Source organism: Propithecus coquereli, unplaced genomic scaffold (assembly GCF_000956105.1).
Source record: "Propithecus coquereli isolate 6110/MARCELLA unplaced genomic scaffold, Pcoq_1.0 Scaffold283, whole genome shotgun sequence".
In the NCBI taxonomy this organism is placed as follows: Eukaryota; Metazoa; Chordata; class Mammalia; order Primates; family Indriidae; genus Propithecus; species Propithecus coquereli.
The window spans coordinates 1,789,473-1,809,157 of NW_012148430.1; the positions used below are offsets into that span (position 1 = coordinate 1,789,473).

The 19,685-nt window shown below is 44.9% G+C and overlaps 1 protein-coding gene across 1 annotated transcript in view; it reads left to right on the plus strand.

The window, feature by feature from the left end:
* RAB31 (RAB31, member RAS oncogene family) overlaps positions 1–19,685 on the plus strand; it is a 121,192-nt gene that overhangs the window by 67,992 nt on the left and 33,515 nt on the right. The window contains exons 3-5 of the mRNA XM_012648383.1: positions 1,699–1,780; positions 18,303–18,374; positions 19,404–19,510. Of these exons, the coding sequence (XP_012503837.1) occupies positions 1,699–1,780; positions 18,303–18,374; positions 19,404–19,510 (261 nt within the window). The remainder of the gene's footprint in view (positions 1–1,698; positions 1,781–18,302; positions 18,375–19,403; positions 19,511–19,685) is intronic.

Sequence of the window (19,685 nt, forward strand, 5' to 3'; positions counted from 1 at the left end):
TTTTTTTTTTTTTTTTTTTGAGACAGTGTCTCACTCTGTTGCCCTGGCTAGAGTGAGTGCTGATCATCATACTCACAGCAACCTCACACTCCTGGGCTCGAGTGATCCTGCTGCCTCAGCCTCCCGAGTAGCTGGGACTACAGACATGCGCCACCATGCCCGGCTAATTTTTTCTATATATTTTTAGTTGTCCAGATAATTTCTTTCTATTTTTTTTTTTAGTAGAGACGGGGTCTCGCTCTTGCTCAGGCTGGTCTCGAACTCCTGAGCTCAAACAATCCGCCCGCCTCGGCCTCCCGGAGTGCTAGGATTACAGGCGTGAGCCACCGCGCCCGGCCATAGATGTGGTTTTGGTAATACTGGATCACATCATTTAGAAGAATATGTAGAATTTCCATTTAGGGCAATTGTACGTTGGTAGTTAGAACCCTCTATTAGCCTTCGGTTTGTTGTTGGGGTAGTGTGGGAATTGCAGGGACATACACTTTTCTCCTTGGGACCTCTGATTCCTGGGAGAATTGGAGGTTGAGGGAACATTACTGTGATGAGTGCTGTGGGGTGGGCCAGTGTGCATCTCCTAAGAATAAGTACATAATAAGGATACCATTATCATACCTAGAAAATTAATTTGATTCAGTAACAATGTCTCACATATAGTCCAAATTTAAATTTCTGCAATTGTCCTTAAAATCTCTTTTAAAGCTGTTTTCCCCCCAATCCAGGATCCAGCCAAGGCTCATATATTGCATTTGGTTGTTTTATCTCTTTCCTCTCAATCTAGATTCTAGAGAAATCTTCCTGCCTTTTGTTTGCTTTTCATGACATTGACTTCTATGAAGCATTCAGGCCATCTTGTCTTGTAAAATGTGCAACATTCAACATTTGCCCGATTGTTTCCTTAAATTCAGATTAAACATTTGTGGCCAGAATGCTACATAGGTGATATATCTACTTCTTATTCCTTCACTTCAGGAGGCTTCTCATGTCAGATTGTCCCACTGTTGGGGATACTTTCTGTTTTTTAATGGATGGAAAACTTTATCTCACAGAAGAAAAGTCAAGGCTATTAAACATTCCTTGCATTTTTATACCTTTCATGGGCACAGAGAAAATGCTTATTAAGAGTAAATATGCAAAAAAAATAGCAAATGTTTCATGATCTACAGAGACTTTAAAATCTTCTTTTCTTATAGAGAAAACGTGAGTATTTGTTAGACAACCAGTTTTTATCCTTGCATTTATGCAGTCAGGTTGGGACTTAGATATAGTATTGTATTAGTTGCTACTAGTGCTGGGTTCATACCAGCGTACGTAAATATGTAAGGCAACTTTCCTTTTGTGCCATTGCAAAGCCAAAACCATAACATGCCAAAATGCCAGCTGTGTTTTTCACTCTTAATTGTAGTAAGTTTTTAAAATCCAAGCTTATATTCTTTGCTGAGATCTGGGAAGTATTATCCTAGAACAATTGAAGCTAACTGGTTTGGAAGACAGAGTCTTCTAAATGCGTTCTTTGTTTTGTTTCTGAACTCCCGGCTGGACTAAGAAAATGCAGAATATTTTCTTTTGCCTCTCTTAGTGGTTCCCTAGGACAAGAGCTGTTGGAGTCCTGCTGAGGACGGACATTAACTTGTTTGACTCACGAATGTTTATGAAGAAACCATGCAGTAATGCGGGGGTGCTGACTCTCTTTTTCAGGGCATCTTTTATGACCAAAACTGTGCCTTGTGGAAATGAACTTCACAAGTTCCTCATCTGGGACACTGCTGGTCAGGAACGGGTGAGTGTACTCCGTTGTTGGCTTTCTAGTGGAAATGCGGAGGTCAGTTTCTGAAGGTTTCTTTGTATTAGGCAGGACTCTAGTGGTTGCAAGTGACAGAAATCTAGCTTGAAATGATTTCAGCAAAGAGGAAATGTACGTGCAAAGTCTAAAAGGGTACCTGTGGTGAGGCAGGGCTGAGTTCCAGTCCCCTGGTGTATTGTCAGAGGCGCCCGTCTCTCTTTGTTTCTATTTCTTTCCATGTAGTGCAATTGTGGTTGCACTCTGGATTGGCTTCATTTTTAGGCAGACTCACCTCCCTCCTTTCCCCAGGGGTGGCAAGGATGGCTGCATTAGCAACTCCACACCTACGTTCGGCCTCCTTACCCACCCCACAAGGGGGAGAAAGCACCTCTCCTGCCACGGGGAGCATACGTGTTGGCGCCTGGCAGCAGTGCGAACATGTTAGCGCCTGTGCGTTCTCACCGGCCAGCCTTGGGTCACGCTTGCACTCCTGAACCAAAGGCAGCAGTGTTCAGGCGCTTTGGTGCCCCGCTGTAGGGCCGGGTAATACACGGAGCCCTAGGGGTAGGGCCTGTGTCCCCCGCATATGAACCACATTGGCTGGGAAGTCAGGTAGGCCTAGTTCCCTGAGGAAAATGTGGGATCTCTTACTGGAAAGTGGGCTAATGGATGCTGGGACCAGAAACAGCAGATGACTTTTCTCTTATTTTTAGTTCTATTTGTGGAAAATACTTATGGAGAAGATTATACATTTTAGAAGCTTATGCCTTTAGATTTAAAAAAGGGGAATAATGAATACCGTCACAAATAACAGGGTATTGTGTAAAAACTCAACTGCATGTTACCAAAATCGAAAGGGGTGGCCAAGGGTAAATCACACGCAGAGATACCAATACCTGGTCTTAATCGGGAACTTTTAGCCGGATCAAAATTTCGATCAGAGCTGGTGATGATGGAGAAAAATTGGCTGAACTTCCCTTGTCTGATCCAAACTCAGATGTCGCCTTCTCTACCTGCCCTGGTTAAATGTCACCACCTTCTTTTCCTGCCCCGCTCCGTTCACTTCCTGCTTCATTTTTCCCCACAGCTCTTATGTTCTAATGTAGCATTCGATTCACTTATTGATTCTGTTTATTGTCTCTCTCTAAAAGGAATGATCCAGGGTTCAGGATAATCCATATTTCCTAACGAATCGAGTGTTATTATATTAACAGTTTATATAATTTTCATCTTATCTAAATCCCCCTTGAAAACTAAAGTTCCCACATTTGTAGATTAAGGCATTTTGAACACTTTTCGTTAAAAAATTGGGATGAATCTTCTGGCCTACAAACGCTAACCTCATTAGAATGTCTTCTATTTTGGTGCTAAATTGAGAGCACAGACCTCTGTGCGCACGAAGCCACTGCCTGGGGCACCTCTTTAACGCTGGTCCTCAGCTGCGCCCGAGATTCCTCAAATGGGGTGGCAGATTCAAGGAAAAATGTCGACTTAGGGATCTCACTTCTTTCCATACGCGTGTTCCTTGTGCTGATCTGCTAGGTTTTGTTTGGGTTGTTAATTTAAATTTAAGCCGAGAGGTTTTCTTGCTCCCCTTTTTACCGTTGGCCATGAAGTAGTTGTTTTTGCAGCTGCCTGTAATGAGCCTCATAAGTCAATTTTCCAAATAGCTGGCTTAGTATTAGCAGCACTACTGCTTCTGCCGTGGCCGGTATTTCCTGACGACTTGCTGTGTTCCGCACGCTGTTCTGAGTGCCTGTGTGCACCCGTGCACTTGGCCCTCCCAGCAGCACTGTGAGGTAGAGATTGTTATTATTCTCATTCACAGGTGAGGTCTTGAGGCACAGAGAGGTAAGTAACTTGCACAGGATCACACAGCTAATAAGATGTAAAGCTGAAAGTTGAGTCCAGCAGTCTGGGTCCTGAGCTTTATAGTTTTATTGTGATAGAAAAATCACACAAAAGCCACACAGTTGAAAGTAACATTATCCAAACCTCCACCACCAGATACTTTCACTATTGACGTTTGATGATCATTCTTCAGATGTCTCTATGTCTGTCAGTAATTTTTTTTATCAATGGGATCATGATGCTTTATGACCTCTTTTCATTTGTAATTACAGTTTCACTAAGGAGAGCTTTCCGTGCAATCTAAACAGAGTATTTGGCATTTACTTACCTACGCTAATGGAATATTCAAGGGGTTGACTGCTTTTGATGAAATTTGGCTCTCTGCTGAGATGACTATCGCAGTATTTTTCTCAAAGAAAAATAGCAACGGAGAATTTTCAGATGGCTGTATTTCTAACTAATTGTTTTCTAAAAAGTTGATTATTGGGGGTTATAGACATCTGTGACTTCTTTGATACATTCATAATTTTTAAAAGTGCAGGTATTAACGTGTGCAAGGCATGACTCCATCGTGCTGATATTTGTGCTTTATTCTTAGGGGACAAGGGATTTAATTTTGGATAATAGCTGCAAGTGAATGATTTCAGAATCTGGACTTGTGGAGGGTGTGTGAGTGATGTACACGTAGCCTTTGTAGTCATCTGATCCCCTCACCCTCGAAGGCCTGATTCAGTTATCCTCGGGCTGCCCTTGCCTGGTGTCCCTTGGTGGAGTCTCGCATCTCTCCGGTGTTGGCAGTTTTTCAATTGTTTTGGCAGCTTGTTGCTGGCTTTAATTGTGCTTGTAATGATGTCGCCTAATGTTTGAGCTAAAAATAAATTCCCTGCTGTTGCTTGTGCCTATCGCTATTTGTTCTGTCTCATTAATCACTGGAGTGCAGTGAATTTCAGTATACCTCCTTATCTTTGTAGAAATCTGCCCCTGTCCTCCTAGTTTTCATAATTTTAGAGAAACAGTCACTTTGGGTTTATGATTTGACGATATAAAGACGTAGATTTCTCCATCCTCAAAGGGGGATGGTGCTCAGCTCAGGGCCGTGTGTGTGTTAATGACTCAATGACTCTGTTTATTCGTGGAGCGATCGCACCAAGTTCTGCCAGTCACACACAGAATTCCGGTTGGTGCCCTGCGTACTGCCCAGTACTAACTCTGTCTTATATTCGTGGCGTAAATTTGCATTCTTGAAAAGTTATTTTCCCCTCCGAGCACTGCACATCTACAAGGATCCTCCTCCTCCTTTCCTTCTTTGTGTAAGATAGTGTTCATTCTTGATACGCTGTCTGAATTTTGCCTTTTTCATCCAACCCTGGGTCACAGGCATCCTGTCTCATTCTTTCAGTGGCTGCGGGTAATCCATAGAGTGCCTCTATAAAAAAAGTCTTTTAAAATTTATCCATTTTTCAATTGACCGTTGAGTGCCATTTGTTAGAAGCTTAACATTTTGAAGATTTGTGCGTTCAGTTTGCTGGTTCCACGAGCGCTGTGGAGAGGGGACAAGTACTGCTCCGGTCACTCTGTTGTACCGTCAGTGTGGGCTTTGTGAGGTTGTGATCCTGTCCTCCCGGGTGCATTATTGTGCCGGTTTGTGTTCCGCATCAAGCCATGCAGAGAACACGGCGTCAGGTCAGCGGGCACCTCTGGGAGGACGTACCCAGGACCCCTGCGGGCTGGTCTATGGGAGATAGAAAAGGACTGATCTGCCCAGCTCTGTTCCAGAGCCCAGAGTCGAGGTGGAAAGTGGCCATTGGGAGAGGAACCAGAAAGAACAGCGGCATCAGACACAGATTCCTGGAGAAGGGAAGAATGGGTGCGATCGTTTGGTCTACCAGGCCCACCCATTGGGTTCTCCTGCTCTGTGTACCCTAGAGGGCCAACTTCTTCCAACCTGCAACTTTCTTCAGACATCTCTCTTCAATCTTGTCTCTCTGAGCTGTACTTCTACGCAGACCATGAAGTTCCAGCCAACACAAATTTCCTGTTAAGAAATCTGAAACCGTAGGGATATTGTTTGACTTTCCACATCTCTTACAATATATTTTTTACTTCCTCTTGTCTGGGTGAATCCCTCCCCACGCTGGAAAACGGTTTCTAAAAAGAGCCCAGTGAAGGTGAGCGGTGGTGGTGGAATCCTCTGATACTGTTTCCTCGCTTCCCTGTTCTAGACTCACTCAAAGCTTCCGTCTTTGAGCTTTGTTTCCTCATTCTCTGATTTCCCCTAGAAGCAGCTGAGCTATGCTTTCATCTTTTCTGGTTAATTTTTCCTGGAGTTTTAATGGTTAGAAATCACATTAACTGAAAATGTGCTTTTGTCCACGTTTGTTTCTGTGTTGGCTACTGATATGTGGAGTATTGCTAACCTCTCTCTCTCTCTCTCTCTCTCTCTCTCTCTCTCTCTCTCTCTTTCTTGAAACTGAGTCTCGTTCTGTCGCCCAGGCTATAGTGCTATAGCCCAGTCACAGCTCACTGTAACCTTGAACTCCTGGGCTCAAGTGATCCTCCCACCTCAGCCTCTCGAGTAGCTGGGACTACAGGCACACTTGGCTAATTTAAAAAAAAAAAATGTAGAGATGGGGGTCTCCCAGTGTTGCCCAGACTGGTCTTGAACTTTTGGCCTCAAGTGATCCTCCTGCCTTGGCCTTCCAAAGTGCTGGGATTACAGGTGTGAGCTACTGCACCCAGCTTCTTTTTTTTTTTTTTAAACAGTTTTATTGAGATCTAATTCACATACCGTACAAGCCATGCATTTAAAGTATGCAGCTCAGTGAGTTATGGTGTATTCATAATTGCTTAACCATCACCACAGTAAGTTTTGTTAATAGAACATTTTTATCAGCCCAGAAAGAAACCCTGTACACATTAGCAGTGACTCCTAATTTCCCTCCTCATCCCCTAGCCCTAGGCTACTTTCTATCTCTAAGTTTACCTAATCTGGACATTTTATATAAATGGAATCATACAACCTGTGGGGTATTTTTGTGACTGGCTTCTTTCACTAATGTTATCACGTTTCATCCATGTTGGGGAGTGAGTGGATCAGTTCTTCTTTCCTTTTCACGGCTGAATAATATTCCATTGTATGGATATGCCACATTTTGTTTATCCATTTGTCAGTTGATGGCCATCCACTTTTCCCCACTTTTTGGCTTGTATGAATAATGGTGCTGTGAACATTCATATTCAAGTTTTGTGTGGATGTATTTTTTTTTTTTTAATCTCTCAGGTAAATATCTAGGAGTGGAATTGATGGATCATATGGTAATTCCATGTTAGCATTTAGAGAAACTGCCAAACTTTTATCCAAAGGGGCCGTACCATCTTATGCTTCCATAGCAAAGAATAAGGTTTTAGTTTCTCCATATTTTCCCCAGCATTTGTCTTTGTCTAAGTCAAGGTCATGAAGATTTACTCCTACGTTTTCTTCTAAGAGTTTTACAGTTTTGGCTCTTACTTTTAGTTCTATAATCCATTTGGAGTTAATTTTTGTGTATGTCATTGGGAAGGGATCCAACTTCATTTTTTGCATATGGCTATCCAGTTGTCCCAACACAATTTGTTAAAAAGACTATGCTTTGCCCAATTGTCTTGGCACCTTTGTTAAAAATCAATTGACCATAAATGTGAGGTTTTCATTGTGGGACTTTCAGTTCTGTTTCATTGATATAGATTTTTTTTTTTTTTGAGACAATATCTCTGTTGCCCAAGCTCGGTGTGCAGTGTCGCGATCATAGATCAATGTAACCTTGACCTCCTGGGCTCAAGTGATCCTTCTACCTCAGTTTCCCAAGTAGCTGGGACTACAGGTGCGCACCACCATGCCCATCTAATTAAAAAAATTTTGTTTTGTAGAGACAGGGTCTTGCTGTGTTGCTCAGGTTGGTCTTAAACTCCTGGCCTCAAGCGATCCTCCTGCCTCTGCCTCCCAAAGCTCTGGGATTACAGGGTTTAGCCACCACACCGAGCCTGGTACAGATTTTTAATTTTCTGCCAGTACCACATTGTCTTGATTACTGTAGCTTTGCAGTAAGTTTTCAAATTGGGAAGTGTAAATCCTTCTACTTTCTTCTTTTTCAAGATTGTTTTGGCTATTCTGGGTCTTTTGCATTTCCACATGGATTTTAGGATTGGCTTATAAATACTTACTAAAAAAGTCCATCTGGGATTTGATAGAGATTGTGTTGAATCTGTAGATGAAGGGGTACCTACTCCTTAGGTCTTTAAATTACAAGTAGTAAGCAAGTTACGAGCTGCCTTTCATCTCTTTGCAGTTTACCTGTAGATTGGAAATGCAACATCGACCTCAGAGAAAAAATTCTGAATAAAGAATTAAATCATCTGGCCAGGCGCAGTGGCTCATGCCTGTAATCATAGCTCTCTGGGAGGCTGAGGTGCGCAGATTGCTTGAGCTCAGTAGTTCAAGACCAGTCTGAGCAAGAACAAGACCCCATCTCTACTAAAAATAGAAAAATTAGCCAGGCGTGGTGGCATGCACCTGTAGTCCCAGGTACTCGGGAGGCTGAGGCAGGAGGATCACTTGAGTCCAGGAGTTGGAGGTTGCTGTGAGCTATGATGATGCCACTGTACTCTGCCTGTGCAACAAAGTAAGACTCTGTCTCAGAGGAAAAAGAAAAAAAAAGAATTAAATCTTGGCTGTGCGCGGTGGCTAATGCCTGTAATTGTAGCACTCTGGGAGGCAGAGACGGGAGGATCCCTTCAGCCCAGGAATTTGAGGTTGCTGTGAGCCTAGGCTAGGCTACTGCCACGGCACTCTAGCCTGGGCGACAGTGCGAGACTCTGTCTCAAAAAAAAAAAAAAATTAAATCTAAATGTTTAAATGTGTTCTCTATAGTAAATTCATTTACAACCATAAGTAAGGTTATGTTTGTGATCACTTAACAATTTACCAAACCGTTATTAGACTTGACATTTATGATATCTGACTAAATTATGTTTTTTGAAAGAAGGACTCTATCTTTAAAATAGTATTCTTTGCAGCTGATGTAGTTTTTTTCAGCAATATTACTGGGATGAAGACTTTGTTACTTAATACGTAGTGCTAAAGATAATGTAATATTCTGAAATCCACTCATTCAAAAGGCTTACCCCACTTTCCTGGTTATATACACAATTTTTTAAAACTGTGAGATATTTCAACCATGTCAGAAAATCACAGAAAATAATATAATAAACATCTATATTTGCACTGCTCGTGTGTTTAATCTTTACTCCTTCAGTCTTGTTTACTGTCAAGAGTTTGCCTTGAACCCTGGTCCCTGCAGAAGAACGAGCCATGTTCATGTCCTGCAGGGCCGGCTGTTTAATGGGTGCCATCAGGTGTGGGCACCCCATGCTGTTTAGCCGCACTGCTTGGCACCTACTTGCCAGTCTGCCGTAGTTTGACAGGGGAGGTGCCTGGAGACCGTGAGCTCAGGGCGCCGGATGCGCCACGCCAACCTGCGGCGGCAATGCTGGATCCGCGTGGGTCCTTGAGAAGCAAAGGGAACTGGAGGCCGGCAGGTATCTGAGGCCAAGTTCAGTCTTTGCAAACATCCAGAGAAGCTCCTTTGCTTTCTTTCCTTCTTTCCTCAGGGCCCCAGCATAGGTCTATGTTCTAGAAAGTGGTTCACTGTTCATCGGCTGTTGTTAAAGTCAGAGGAAGTTTTGACCATTGGAAGTCCTTGCAGAACGGGGCCTCCTGCCGGCTCAGAGGGCTGCTCCTCTCTCCTCTGCTGGCCCTGCGGCCGTTAGCAATACAGGCCCAGCCGCAGGCTGTACCAAACCGCGCACCCGGACCCTGCGTTCAGCCTGCTGCTGGAGAGGCATCGCTTCACCCCCGCGCAGCTGCCACCAGCCCATGACGAGAGTGTTTCCGTGGGATTTCCCTCGGTGGGACGGGGAGAGGGCACGTGTGTTTTGCTCTCCTCCCGTCCTTTCCCAAGAGGGCTGTGCTTTCAACCAGCAAGTCCTGAGAGCCTGGCGGGGGATACTCCCTCCTCAACCCCCCAACAACCCTCCAAAAAGGGAAAACTGGTGGCGACACGTGAGGAGACAGACCTGGGGCTTGAAGACAGGGCTCGTGCCGTTATCCCGTTAACCAGCGGCTGTGGCCCCAGGACCCACTGTTGGCCGGGAGTCTTACAGCCGAGCGGTCTCACCGATATTGAAGATCGGTGCTGGAAACTACAAAAGGCAAGTGTGAGCAGAGGTCTTGGAGAGCGACCTCGGCCCACAGATGTGGCCCCGTAACTGTCATGCTGTTTAGGGGTGCCGTGTCCTTCAGGAAAATAGAACTGCCCTCCTGGGTGCCAGACTGCCACCAACAGGAGAGAAAGGAAGGACATGCCCCTGTATGAAGATGCATTTCGGAAGTCCTTAGGGAAACACTGTAAACGGGTCAGCCCTCGGCCAGGAGGTGGCTGAGCTGGCAGTGGGTGGACAGGATGGGCCGTGGGAGACAGAGGCGACGAAAGGAAAGCCCAGACCCTGCGTGTTCGAGCTCCTGCTCGCAAACGGGCTCCCGCCCTGCCCTCGCGGGCTCCGCGGCGCCAGGCCCTGCTGTTCCCCCTGCTCTCCAGCCAGTCCCTGCTCCTCGGACAGGCTTGTCCTGGGAAGGACAGCGACTGCGCTGGAGGAACACCTGCACTGGTCGGCAGTGCTGTTTTGGTCCGGGCCGCCCTGAGTAGCTTCTCATCATGAGGTGCTGTGTGTGCCTCTTGGGTGGAGGCCAAGTTGCTGTTCTGCGACTCTCAGAGGACCCAGCGGTGACAGATGGCCGCTAAGACAGCGGTTTCGGAGGAGTTTCTGGGTCCCGAGGTGCATTTGTTAAGAATCTAAGACGCTCTTCACCCAGCTGTGTTTCCTCTGCTCCCCTCCCCGTCTCTCCTGTGCTTTTTGTTTTGTGCAGCTCCTTGCCCAGGTCTGGTTGAGACGTGGGAGAAAGGGCGGGCGAAGCCTGCGAGTGTCGTTCCTGGATAGATTCGGCAGGTGACTCCCAGTGGTAACAACGTGTGTTCCTGGCAGGGACAGCTGGGTGTCCTTAGAACACAGACCGGTCACTTAAATACCCTGTGTCCAGAGCGGCCCCTTGGGAGGTCCCCTCACTGCACCTACACCCAAGAAAAAAGGACACTCTCTGAGGGCAGGGACCTTGTGTACCTTTCTCATCCTCTCTGATTGTTTCCCACTGCTGCTGTGGCTTAAGGCGATATACGATTGATTACTCAGGGTTCGAAGGTCAGAAGTCACAAATGGGTCTCACTGGAATAAAGTCAAAGTATCAGCAGGACTGTAACCTTCCTGGGGGTACGAGGGCAGAATCTGTTTCCTCGCCATGTTCAGGGGCCGCTCGCATTCCTTGGCTTGCAGCCGCTTCCGGCATCCTCAAAGCCAGCAGAGCAGCAACTTCAGATCTTTCTGCCTCCCTCTCCTGCCGCCTCTTCCGCTGAGGGCCCTCGCGGCCACCATGGGCATAATAATCCCAGGCCCTGTCCCCGTCTGAAGGCCGGCTGATTGGCAACCTTGATCGCCCCCGCCGTGGGACATAATGTAGTCACAGGTGACAGGGATTAGGATGTGGCCAGGGGCGAGGGGGGCACTGTTCTGCCCACCACACTCGTTTCCCGATTTTTAGAACAGTGCCTGTCCCATACACAGTGTTCAGTAGGTACTGTCGAATGAATGAATACATTTGGTGTACACCTGTACCTTAATTACATCAACTTAAGCAATGTTTATTTCAGAGAAGCAGCATGGGAGTGGCGAAAGCGTGGAATTTGGAGTCAAAAGCCCTATTCAAGATCTAGTTCCACCATGTAAGAGCTGTGTGTCTTTTGAGCAATTCACTTAACCATTCTGAACCTCAGTTTTCTCATCTGAAGAATGGGAACAAGCCTGTCTTCTCTACCTGCTTTCACAGGGTTATTGACTTTTATTACGTGTGTTCAGTCACTCAATATTTGTTGAGTCCCTGCTATGGCCCAGAGAGGAGTCTGGGGAAGGTGGCAGTTGAGCAAAGGTGTGAGTGAAGTTAGGGTGGGGCCCCGTGGCTGTCTAGTGGAGGAGGGCCCAGGCTGGGGGAAGGTTCTGGGCAGGTGCAGAGGCTTGGGGGGCTGCATGCCCAGGGAGCAGCAAGTAGGCCAGGCGGCGGGAGACAAGCGGGAGAGGGGCCGAGAAGGGACCAGGGCCCATGTGACCTGGGCCTTAGACACCGTAGTATGGAGCTTAGACTTTATACTTAGTAAGTTAGAAGGATTTTGAACAGGAAAGTGACACAATCTGACTTATCCGTGATAAGTTAACACAGGATGATATCAAGTGTTTGCTGAAAAAGACCACAGTGGTGGGGTGGGGTGGAGTGGGGGCCGAGGGGACAGCGGCGAGGAAGCCGGGGGTCTGTGTGTCTGTGGGATGAGAACACGGAAGCTCATCACCCCATGCTCTCTTCTTGTGGGTATGCTTGCAACTTTGCACAACAGAAAGCCAAAAATAAATATATCCTATGGTATATGCAAATGAATATAATCCAGCAGTTAAAAACGGGGTCCTTCCTGCAGCTGTGTGGCTGGCGTGGTGGTGCCTGCAATACCTGAACGCTCTCATGGAAACTTCTGGACATCCAGTCGGGGCAAGACGGACTTTGCCTGGACAGGAGGGAGGCGGGGCTGGTCTGAGGTGTGCAGGATGGCCCCAAGGGCATGCAGAGAGCAAAGTGCGAAGTCTGGGGCGCCTGGCTGGGTGGGATGAATGAACCATGTGCTTTTGAGTGCCTTGGGTGGTTTTCGGGTCTGTTCGGAGGCCTCGTCAGGGCAGCACAGCAAGGATGCGGTCCGGTCCGTTCTGCGCTGTCTTGAACTTGGCATGCTTCCTGTGACCGTGAGGGCCAGTCTGAGCGGAGTGGAGAGAGGGAGAGACACAACCAGCCTTCTGTGAGCCTTGTGGCCGTCGTGGGCTTTTCCCCAAACGCACGGAACAGCGGCTGTGTGTGACGCGCAAGGATGATGCCTACCTAGGAAGGGTGTGGGCGTAGTTCTGGACTTCTAGGAAATTCCACTTGCTTGGCAACAGGCAGGAATATGAGCTGAGGTCACTGCCCTGCAGGAATTTCATGGGTGGGAAAACTATTTCTACAGCATATCAAATCCTTGATTCTGTTTTGTACAACATTCTAGGGACTGGAATATTGTAGTTTGTTATATTGTCTTTTAAAAACACGAATCCACGCTCTCCACAACACTGCCCTGTGGGAAGGTGTTTGGATTTGTGTTGTATCGTTTCCTGCTGGAGAGGATTTGTCCCACCCCGTCTCAGAAAGGAGTCGGCCCCTCTCAAGCCCAGCTTCCTCCTGATACTTTTGCTTCAGCCCTAGGACCCCTGACTGCTGAAAAAGCTTTGGCTTTAGTGACACATTAAAAGAGAAGGGAAAGGGGGTGGGGAGGGGGAGGGGAAAGAAAAAGACATCTCCATCATTGCAAAAGTGATGTGTCATGTTAAAAACTTTTTGGGGGGGAATAATTCAGAAATAGTAAAGCAAGTGGTGGTCTGCCTATATTGCCGTTATTCAAAAATCACTGTCATCAACAGTTTGGTCTGTTGTCTCCCAGCCCTTTTTCTGTTCAACTCTTACTGTGGGGTTTTAAGACGTCTGAGCAGGCGTATTAACTAGGCCCTCTGCTGTTCTGGAGAGAGAGAGGTCTATGTAGAAATGGGGAGCATTCTTCTGAATGACACAGAAAGGACATTCAGTAATGTGTTTTTCCATTCAACTTTTGCCAGCTGAGAATGTTGAGAATTTCAGGAATTTTCCTCTACCACTGCCCTCTTTGTTTGAATCCTGATGGACCTCAGGCTCTTTTTGGCTTCTGCCCCTGACTCTCCCGGGCCTTGGCCTTGAGAGGGTGAGAATTTCTGGTTATGGGCTGGCACCCAGGGCAGAGCGGAGGTGGAGTCACAGACCGTCCTAGGCTCCGAGACCGTGCCTAAGCGACTCACCAGGGACAGAGCGTTCTCTGAAAATCATAATACAAAACTCATCCCTGCGAGTTCCAGGATCTGCTGCCAGACCATTCTGGCTCGGATAATTCTCATCTGCGGAGGCAGAGCCCAGCTGGAGCTCTGCTTGTTTGGAAACTTCATGTATTTTCTACCACTGCTCATTCCTGACTTGCAGAATTTTGCTGCTTTGGAATTTATGATGCCACAAACCTTCATTTAAGGAACTTTGCCGAAGGTAGTCTGGGTGGTCTGAAGGATTAGGAGATTTCCTGGAATAGTACTTCCCACTGTGCTGTGTGTACGTGCACACACAGGGTAGGCAGGGTGGGGAGAGGCGTGTAGCACAACGAAGCCGCTCAGAAGAGGCAAGAGCAGGGCACTGCCAGAGGTTGTCACGGAGCTGGAAAAACCTCAGCCATCCTCTCCACCCCACCCCCACCTCTACCTCCTGTTACAAAATACGAAAACCAGGGTAGAGCCAGGCCAGGCCTCAGGACTCTTAGAGTCTAGTTATCTTCATACTGTGCCCTAAGGTGGGTCCTTATCACACTTTGTCCCCCGATGTTAATAAATACTACTTGAAAAAAGGTAAAAGAAAACAAATGGAAAATTCTGATTTAAAACCAAAATAAATAGGGTTTTTGACTATAGAAATTTTCACAGACTTTAATGTATTAATAATACTTTGTAAACCTCCAGGGTAGCATCATTATATGTAGCATTTCTCAAACTTACTTGGCTAGGAAACCTTTTTTTCCAAAAGCACCTCAAGGGCCTCGTATTCTGCAGAAGACCCTGAGGAAATCCCAAGCTCTGCCACCTTACTGCATGTGCCACTTAATGTTTGTGAAAAACCTGAGTTTAATTGCTGCCTAATGTTCCATTATGTGGCTAAGCCAAAATTTATGTTTCCGTTCCCTAATGGCTAGACACTGGGGTTGTTTACAGTTTTCAGCATAATTGATAATTCTAGCATAAATTCTGGTTACTTTGTGACCATCTCTGATTGTTCCCCCAAGAGGTGGAGTTGTCAGATCAGAGTGTGTGAACATTCGCAGGACTCTTGAAAGGCGTGGCCCAGTTAGCTGCTTTCCAGAAAGGTCACGCCCATTTGTCCTCCTGCCGGTTGCCGGAGCTGGGGCAGGGTCTGCGTCCATCTGTGAAAGCTGGTAAGTCCAAGGAGCTCGAAGTGCTTGAAGAAGGCCCTTCCCTTCTCTCTCCCCACGTGGACATCCAGCAATTAACAAACAAATAGTCATGCTCTCTAAGGACATAGACAGCCGCTGCTTTTAAGGAGACATACTGGCTTTTCACATTTTCCTGTGCTGCTTCTAAATAATTAAATGACACCTGAAAGTTATCTGAACACTTCAATTTGGTCTTCTAGATATTTTGTTGGGTGGTTAGGGAAGAAGGGATTTTCAATTGGCATCTCTTGTGCTAATTTTCACATAACCTTTCAAGGTGAGATTTAAAAACAAAGTTTTATCATCAACCTCCTGTGATTGTGATCTAGAAATAGACTTTATTTCTAGAAGAGCCTTTTTTATGTGAGCATTCTATCAGTCTTAAGTCTGACCTCACAGGAACTGAATTGTGTCATGTGGAGTACTGAGGCTGATTGTGGTGCTTTTGTTTTATGTTTGTGTGGGGAAAAGTCTATGCATTGTAGGCTAGAAGTGATTTATCTTTTTGTCCTCCACAAATATTATCCTTTGGTCAATGCATTTACTGGGTTTTAGAACCGAGACGGGAACTTTTAACTCATTAAAACCCCCAAGTCCCCAGCAATAAAGTCGTTTAAGTGGCTTCACCAGCAGATTTATTTCAAAGTGATTCCATTTGGAGGAAGGAAAGAATGAGTAATGCATTATATACGAAGATCTCTTCAATAATTCATGAGACCTGCACACCAGTGACCATTTTAGATTCAGTTCATGGTGTTTTAGCCTAAAATGAACTCTGTCTTGGAAGATACCCACAGTTTGCAGCTCTTCGTGCTTGAGTCCCTGAGTGTCTTTACTACTGAGAAGTAGAGTTTGTGCTGACTCTCCTGCTTTGTGTGTTCCCATGGGCCACTCTTATATGCAGGCTAACTTGAAAAAATGGGCCTTTTATATAATTGGGCTAACAGGACACTTTATATGCACTCCTACCCCTAGCAAAGCAAAAGTGGCTCAAAATACATTGCTCTTTCCTCCCTTTGGGCAGGAATTCAAATTTTGCTCTTTAGGTGTGAGCAGTGGATTATGTTGGTGAACATGGGAAGATGTGTGTGGCAAGTGGTTGCTGTCCTCAAGCCCATTCTGGAATGATGTGTTTGTTGGTCAGGGGACAGTGGGCGGGGCCACTGCACAGTTCAGAGGTGAATTCCTTGGTTCACCCTGAGCTTCATCCGACTCTTTCCCTTTTCTGAAAACCGCAGGGCTCCAGAGAACTTTCTCCTCAAGATGGAGCCTGCATGGAGGCTGTGGGAGGGGCTGTGGGGGAGGGTGTCGGGGAGGGGGAGGCAGCCTGCTTCCCTCCCACGCTATTGGGAGTGCCTGGCTGCACTCCTCACTGCAGTCAAAGGGAAGCGCGGGGAACCCATGTGCTTCAGATTCCAAACATGATCATTTCAATTTGGCAAGAATTGACCAAGCAAATAAGTATTATGTGGGAAATAAAACGAGGCAGTTATGCTTTTGTTGTTTGCCAGAAGAGCTTCAGGATCCATCCTTCCTGCCTTCCTTCCTTCCTTCCTTCCCTCCCTCCCTCCCTTCATGCCCCAATAAAAACAGCTGCTTATTTTTTAACTTACAAACCGTTTTACTTAAAAATCATTATAAAAATTTCTATTATACAGACTCTTATAAGGAAAATGTAAAAATCACTAGAAATCCCACTATTAACATTTTGAGGGACCCCATGTTACTCCCGAACACAGAGATACACTCCCACACATATTGTCCCCTAAATTATATTATGCTATATTTATTGCTTTGAGACTATTTTAACAGTATATTAAAGAGACCCTTGCCTATAAATAAAAGTCCTCCTCGTCATCTTAATGGTTGTGGAATATTCCGTTCCATACATGTATGTCTTAGTCAGCTCAGGCTGCTGTAACAAAATACCATGGACTGGGGAGCTCAAACAACAAACGTCTATTTCTCACAGTTCTGGAGGCTGGGAAGTTCAAGATCAAGGTGCCAGCAGATTCAGGGACTGGAGGGCCCACTTCCTGGTTTGCAGACACCCACCTTCTTGCTGTATCCTCACGTAGTGAGGGGAGAGACGGAAAGAGAGAGAGAGAGAGAAGAGAGATCTGGTCTCTTCCTCATCTTTAAAGGGCCCCAATCCCATCATGGGGGCTCAACCTTCATGATCTCATCTAACCCTGATCACCTCCCAAAGGCCCCACCTACTAATACCATCACGCTGGGAGTTAGGGTTTCAACATAGGAATTTTGGGAAGGACATAAACATTCACTTCATAACGTTATACTACTAATCAGTTCCCTGAGATGAACCTTTAGGTTGTTTTCAAATTTTTGCTCCCATATACGACACTGGCAGGTATTTTCCTGTGTGTGATTATCACCCCGGGGTATATTCCTATAAGAAGAATTTCTGGGTCAAGCGGTATGCACACTTCAACTTCTGATATATATTAAAATACCAACGGTGGCTTTGAAGGAAGATATTGAAGTACATTCCGTGTACCGTATGAGAGCGCCTCCCCTCCCAAACCCACAGCAGCGCTAGATATGAATCTTCTTAATAAGTTCCTCAACATTGTTTTCCATTCCTTTAATCCTAATTGAACATGTTTTAAAATTTTTATTGGCAATTTATGTCTCCTCCTCAGTGATTTACCTACATATGTCCTTTTTCCGTTTTAAAAAATTCAGCTATCTTTTTCTTATTGACTTTAAAAACCCCCTCCAAGACATTTTTTAATTTAAAGAAAGATGCAAATTGAGACTGGACACTTCTCCAAAATATTCGTAAAATGTATGTATGCTGAGACTAATTCTCTATCCTGTTTGGGGATGAATGTCCTCTAGTGGCCAGTGGTACTTGCTTTGTTTACATTTGGAATGAAGCTCAGAGAAGCTCATCAAATGTCTCATCATCTGCCGACCTTAGGGAGGCGAGGCGCCCTGTTGGGGAGGTGGCAGCGCTCCAGCTCTGAGGGCAGGTGCCGCAGTGGTGCCCTTGCTGAATGTTCCTTGTTGACGGCTCAGCCAGGGTCCTGTGATCTTTGCCAGTGTCTGGTTCCCTCTCCTTAGTAACATCTTTTTCTTACTGCTGTGTAATTCTGATGAGATTGCCCTGGGTCAGTCATATTAGAGATGTGATGAGCAGTAGAGAAAAGAAAATTTACAGGACGGCAACATTTAAGATAAAATTTGTTTTTGGCCTTTGCCCAAAGGTAGATTTTCATAGTCTGTAAATACCACAAGTATATGTATAAGTTGGGAAGGAAAATTTATTGTTTAATATGAACCCTGGAAAAATTCTAAGGGGAATTTAGGGATCCTGTAGGGATGATTATAGGATGAAAATTTTATATTTAATTTGGGATTGCATAAAATCTGTTCATCTTGGCCTAAAACTGTTTGTTGTTCTTAAACAGTTTCATTCCTTGGCTCCCATGTACTATCGAGGATCTGCTGCAGCTGTTATAGTGTATGATATCACCAAACAGGTAAGAATGTCTCCTCTAGGGTTTAGATGCAATTGATGGTGATTCCCTGACTCAGAAAGACCAGCAAAGAGACGTTACTGCTTGAGTATTGCCAGTAGCCTGGCATCTATATAGAGTTTATTGCATGTTATGTAATGAGGCATCTCGTATTTATCTGCTAAATTAAATAAACAGCAATGACCATTCATTCTTAAAATTGACTATAGAGGCAAAGTCATGCCTGCTGGTACTGTTCTCCAGAAAGTCACCTTTTTAAGAAAAGGAAAATTATTTTTAAGTTCTGCATGTATTATAATTTTAGAATATTTATTTTCTATTAGTGTTGCAATTATACTACATACTTAAAATGCCAAGGATAACATTCATGTGTATATAAGTATGTGTGTGTTTGTATACATGCAATATAAATATAAATATGTTTTTAGTTATGTTGAGGCTCTAGGATATCCATCAACAAATAACTGCAGTGGTGGTTTGATGACATTTTTTTTCACTCCTGCAAATTGAATTATTTACTTTTTTTCTGGAGTGCTGACTCAGTGCACAAGACTATTAGCTTAATGACCCATCACTGTCACCTTCTGTGAGTTCCTGACCACTTCGACCTAAACGTAGTGTCGACCTTGGCCAGTTTCCTAGAGGACGGCTGTGAGCGAAGGGCCAAAGGGAAGACAGGACTCTGAATATGTTTCTTTCTTTCCTGATGTAACCATGAGCAGGTCCTGTTATCCTTATTCAGCTAGAGTCAAGGCTATTGGTTTAAATTAATGTTATTTATAGAAGAGAAGTCCTAATATGATTTTCTTAACTTGATCAAGTTTCAATTTTAGAAAAGGAGCCTTTGATATAGGCTATTTAAGTAGCTTAGCTAATGTTAACTTTTGTGCCTTGATAGGGGTAGTATGTTAATCTATGTGAGTCTGCTAAAAATATTTTTCTCTACTAAATTGTATTGAGTTTGTATTTCTGCTTGGTTGAAATATTACTTTGACAGGTCTTTCCAATGACCCATTTATCCTTTTGGTTTAGGATTCATTTCATACCTTGAAGAAATGGGTTAAAGAGCTGAAAGAACATGGTCCAGAAAACATTGTAATGGCTATTGCTGGAAATAAATGTGATCTCTCAGATATTAGGTAAGTTGCATTTAAAATTTTTTGTGTATTTCACATCCCCCATCCCTGAATGTCTGGAGGTAAAAAGGTTTTATACCTTTGTTATTTTATCTTTTTTCAGCGTAATTATTTAATCGATGGCCTTTCACTTGTGGTACCTAACCAGAGTAGGATTAAGGGAAAATGGATAGGGAAG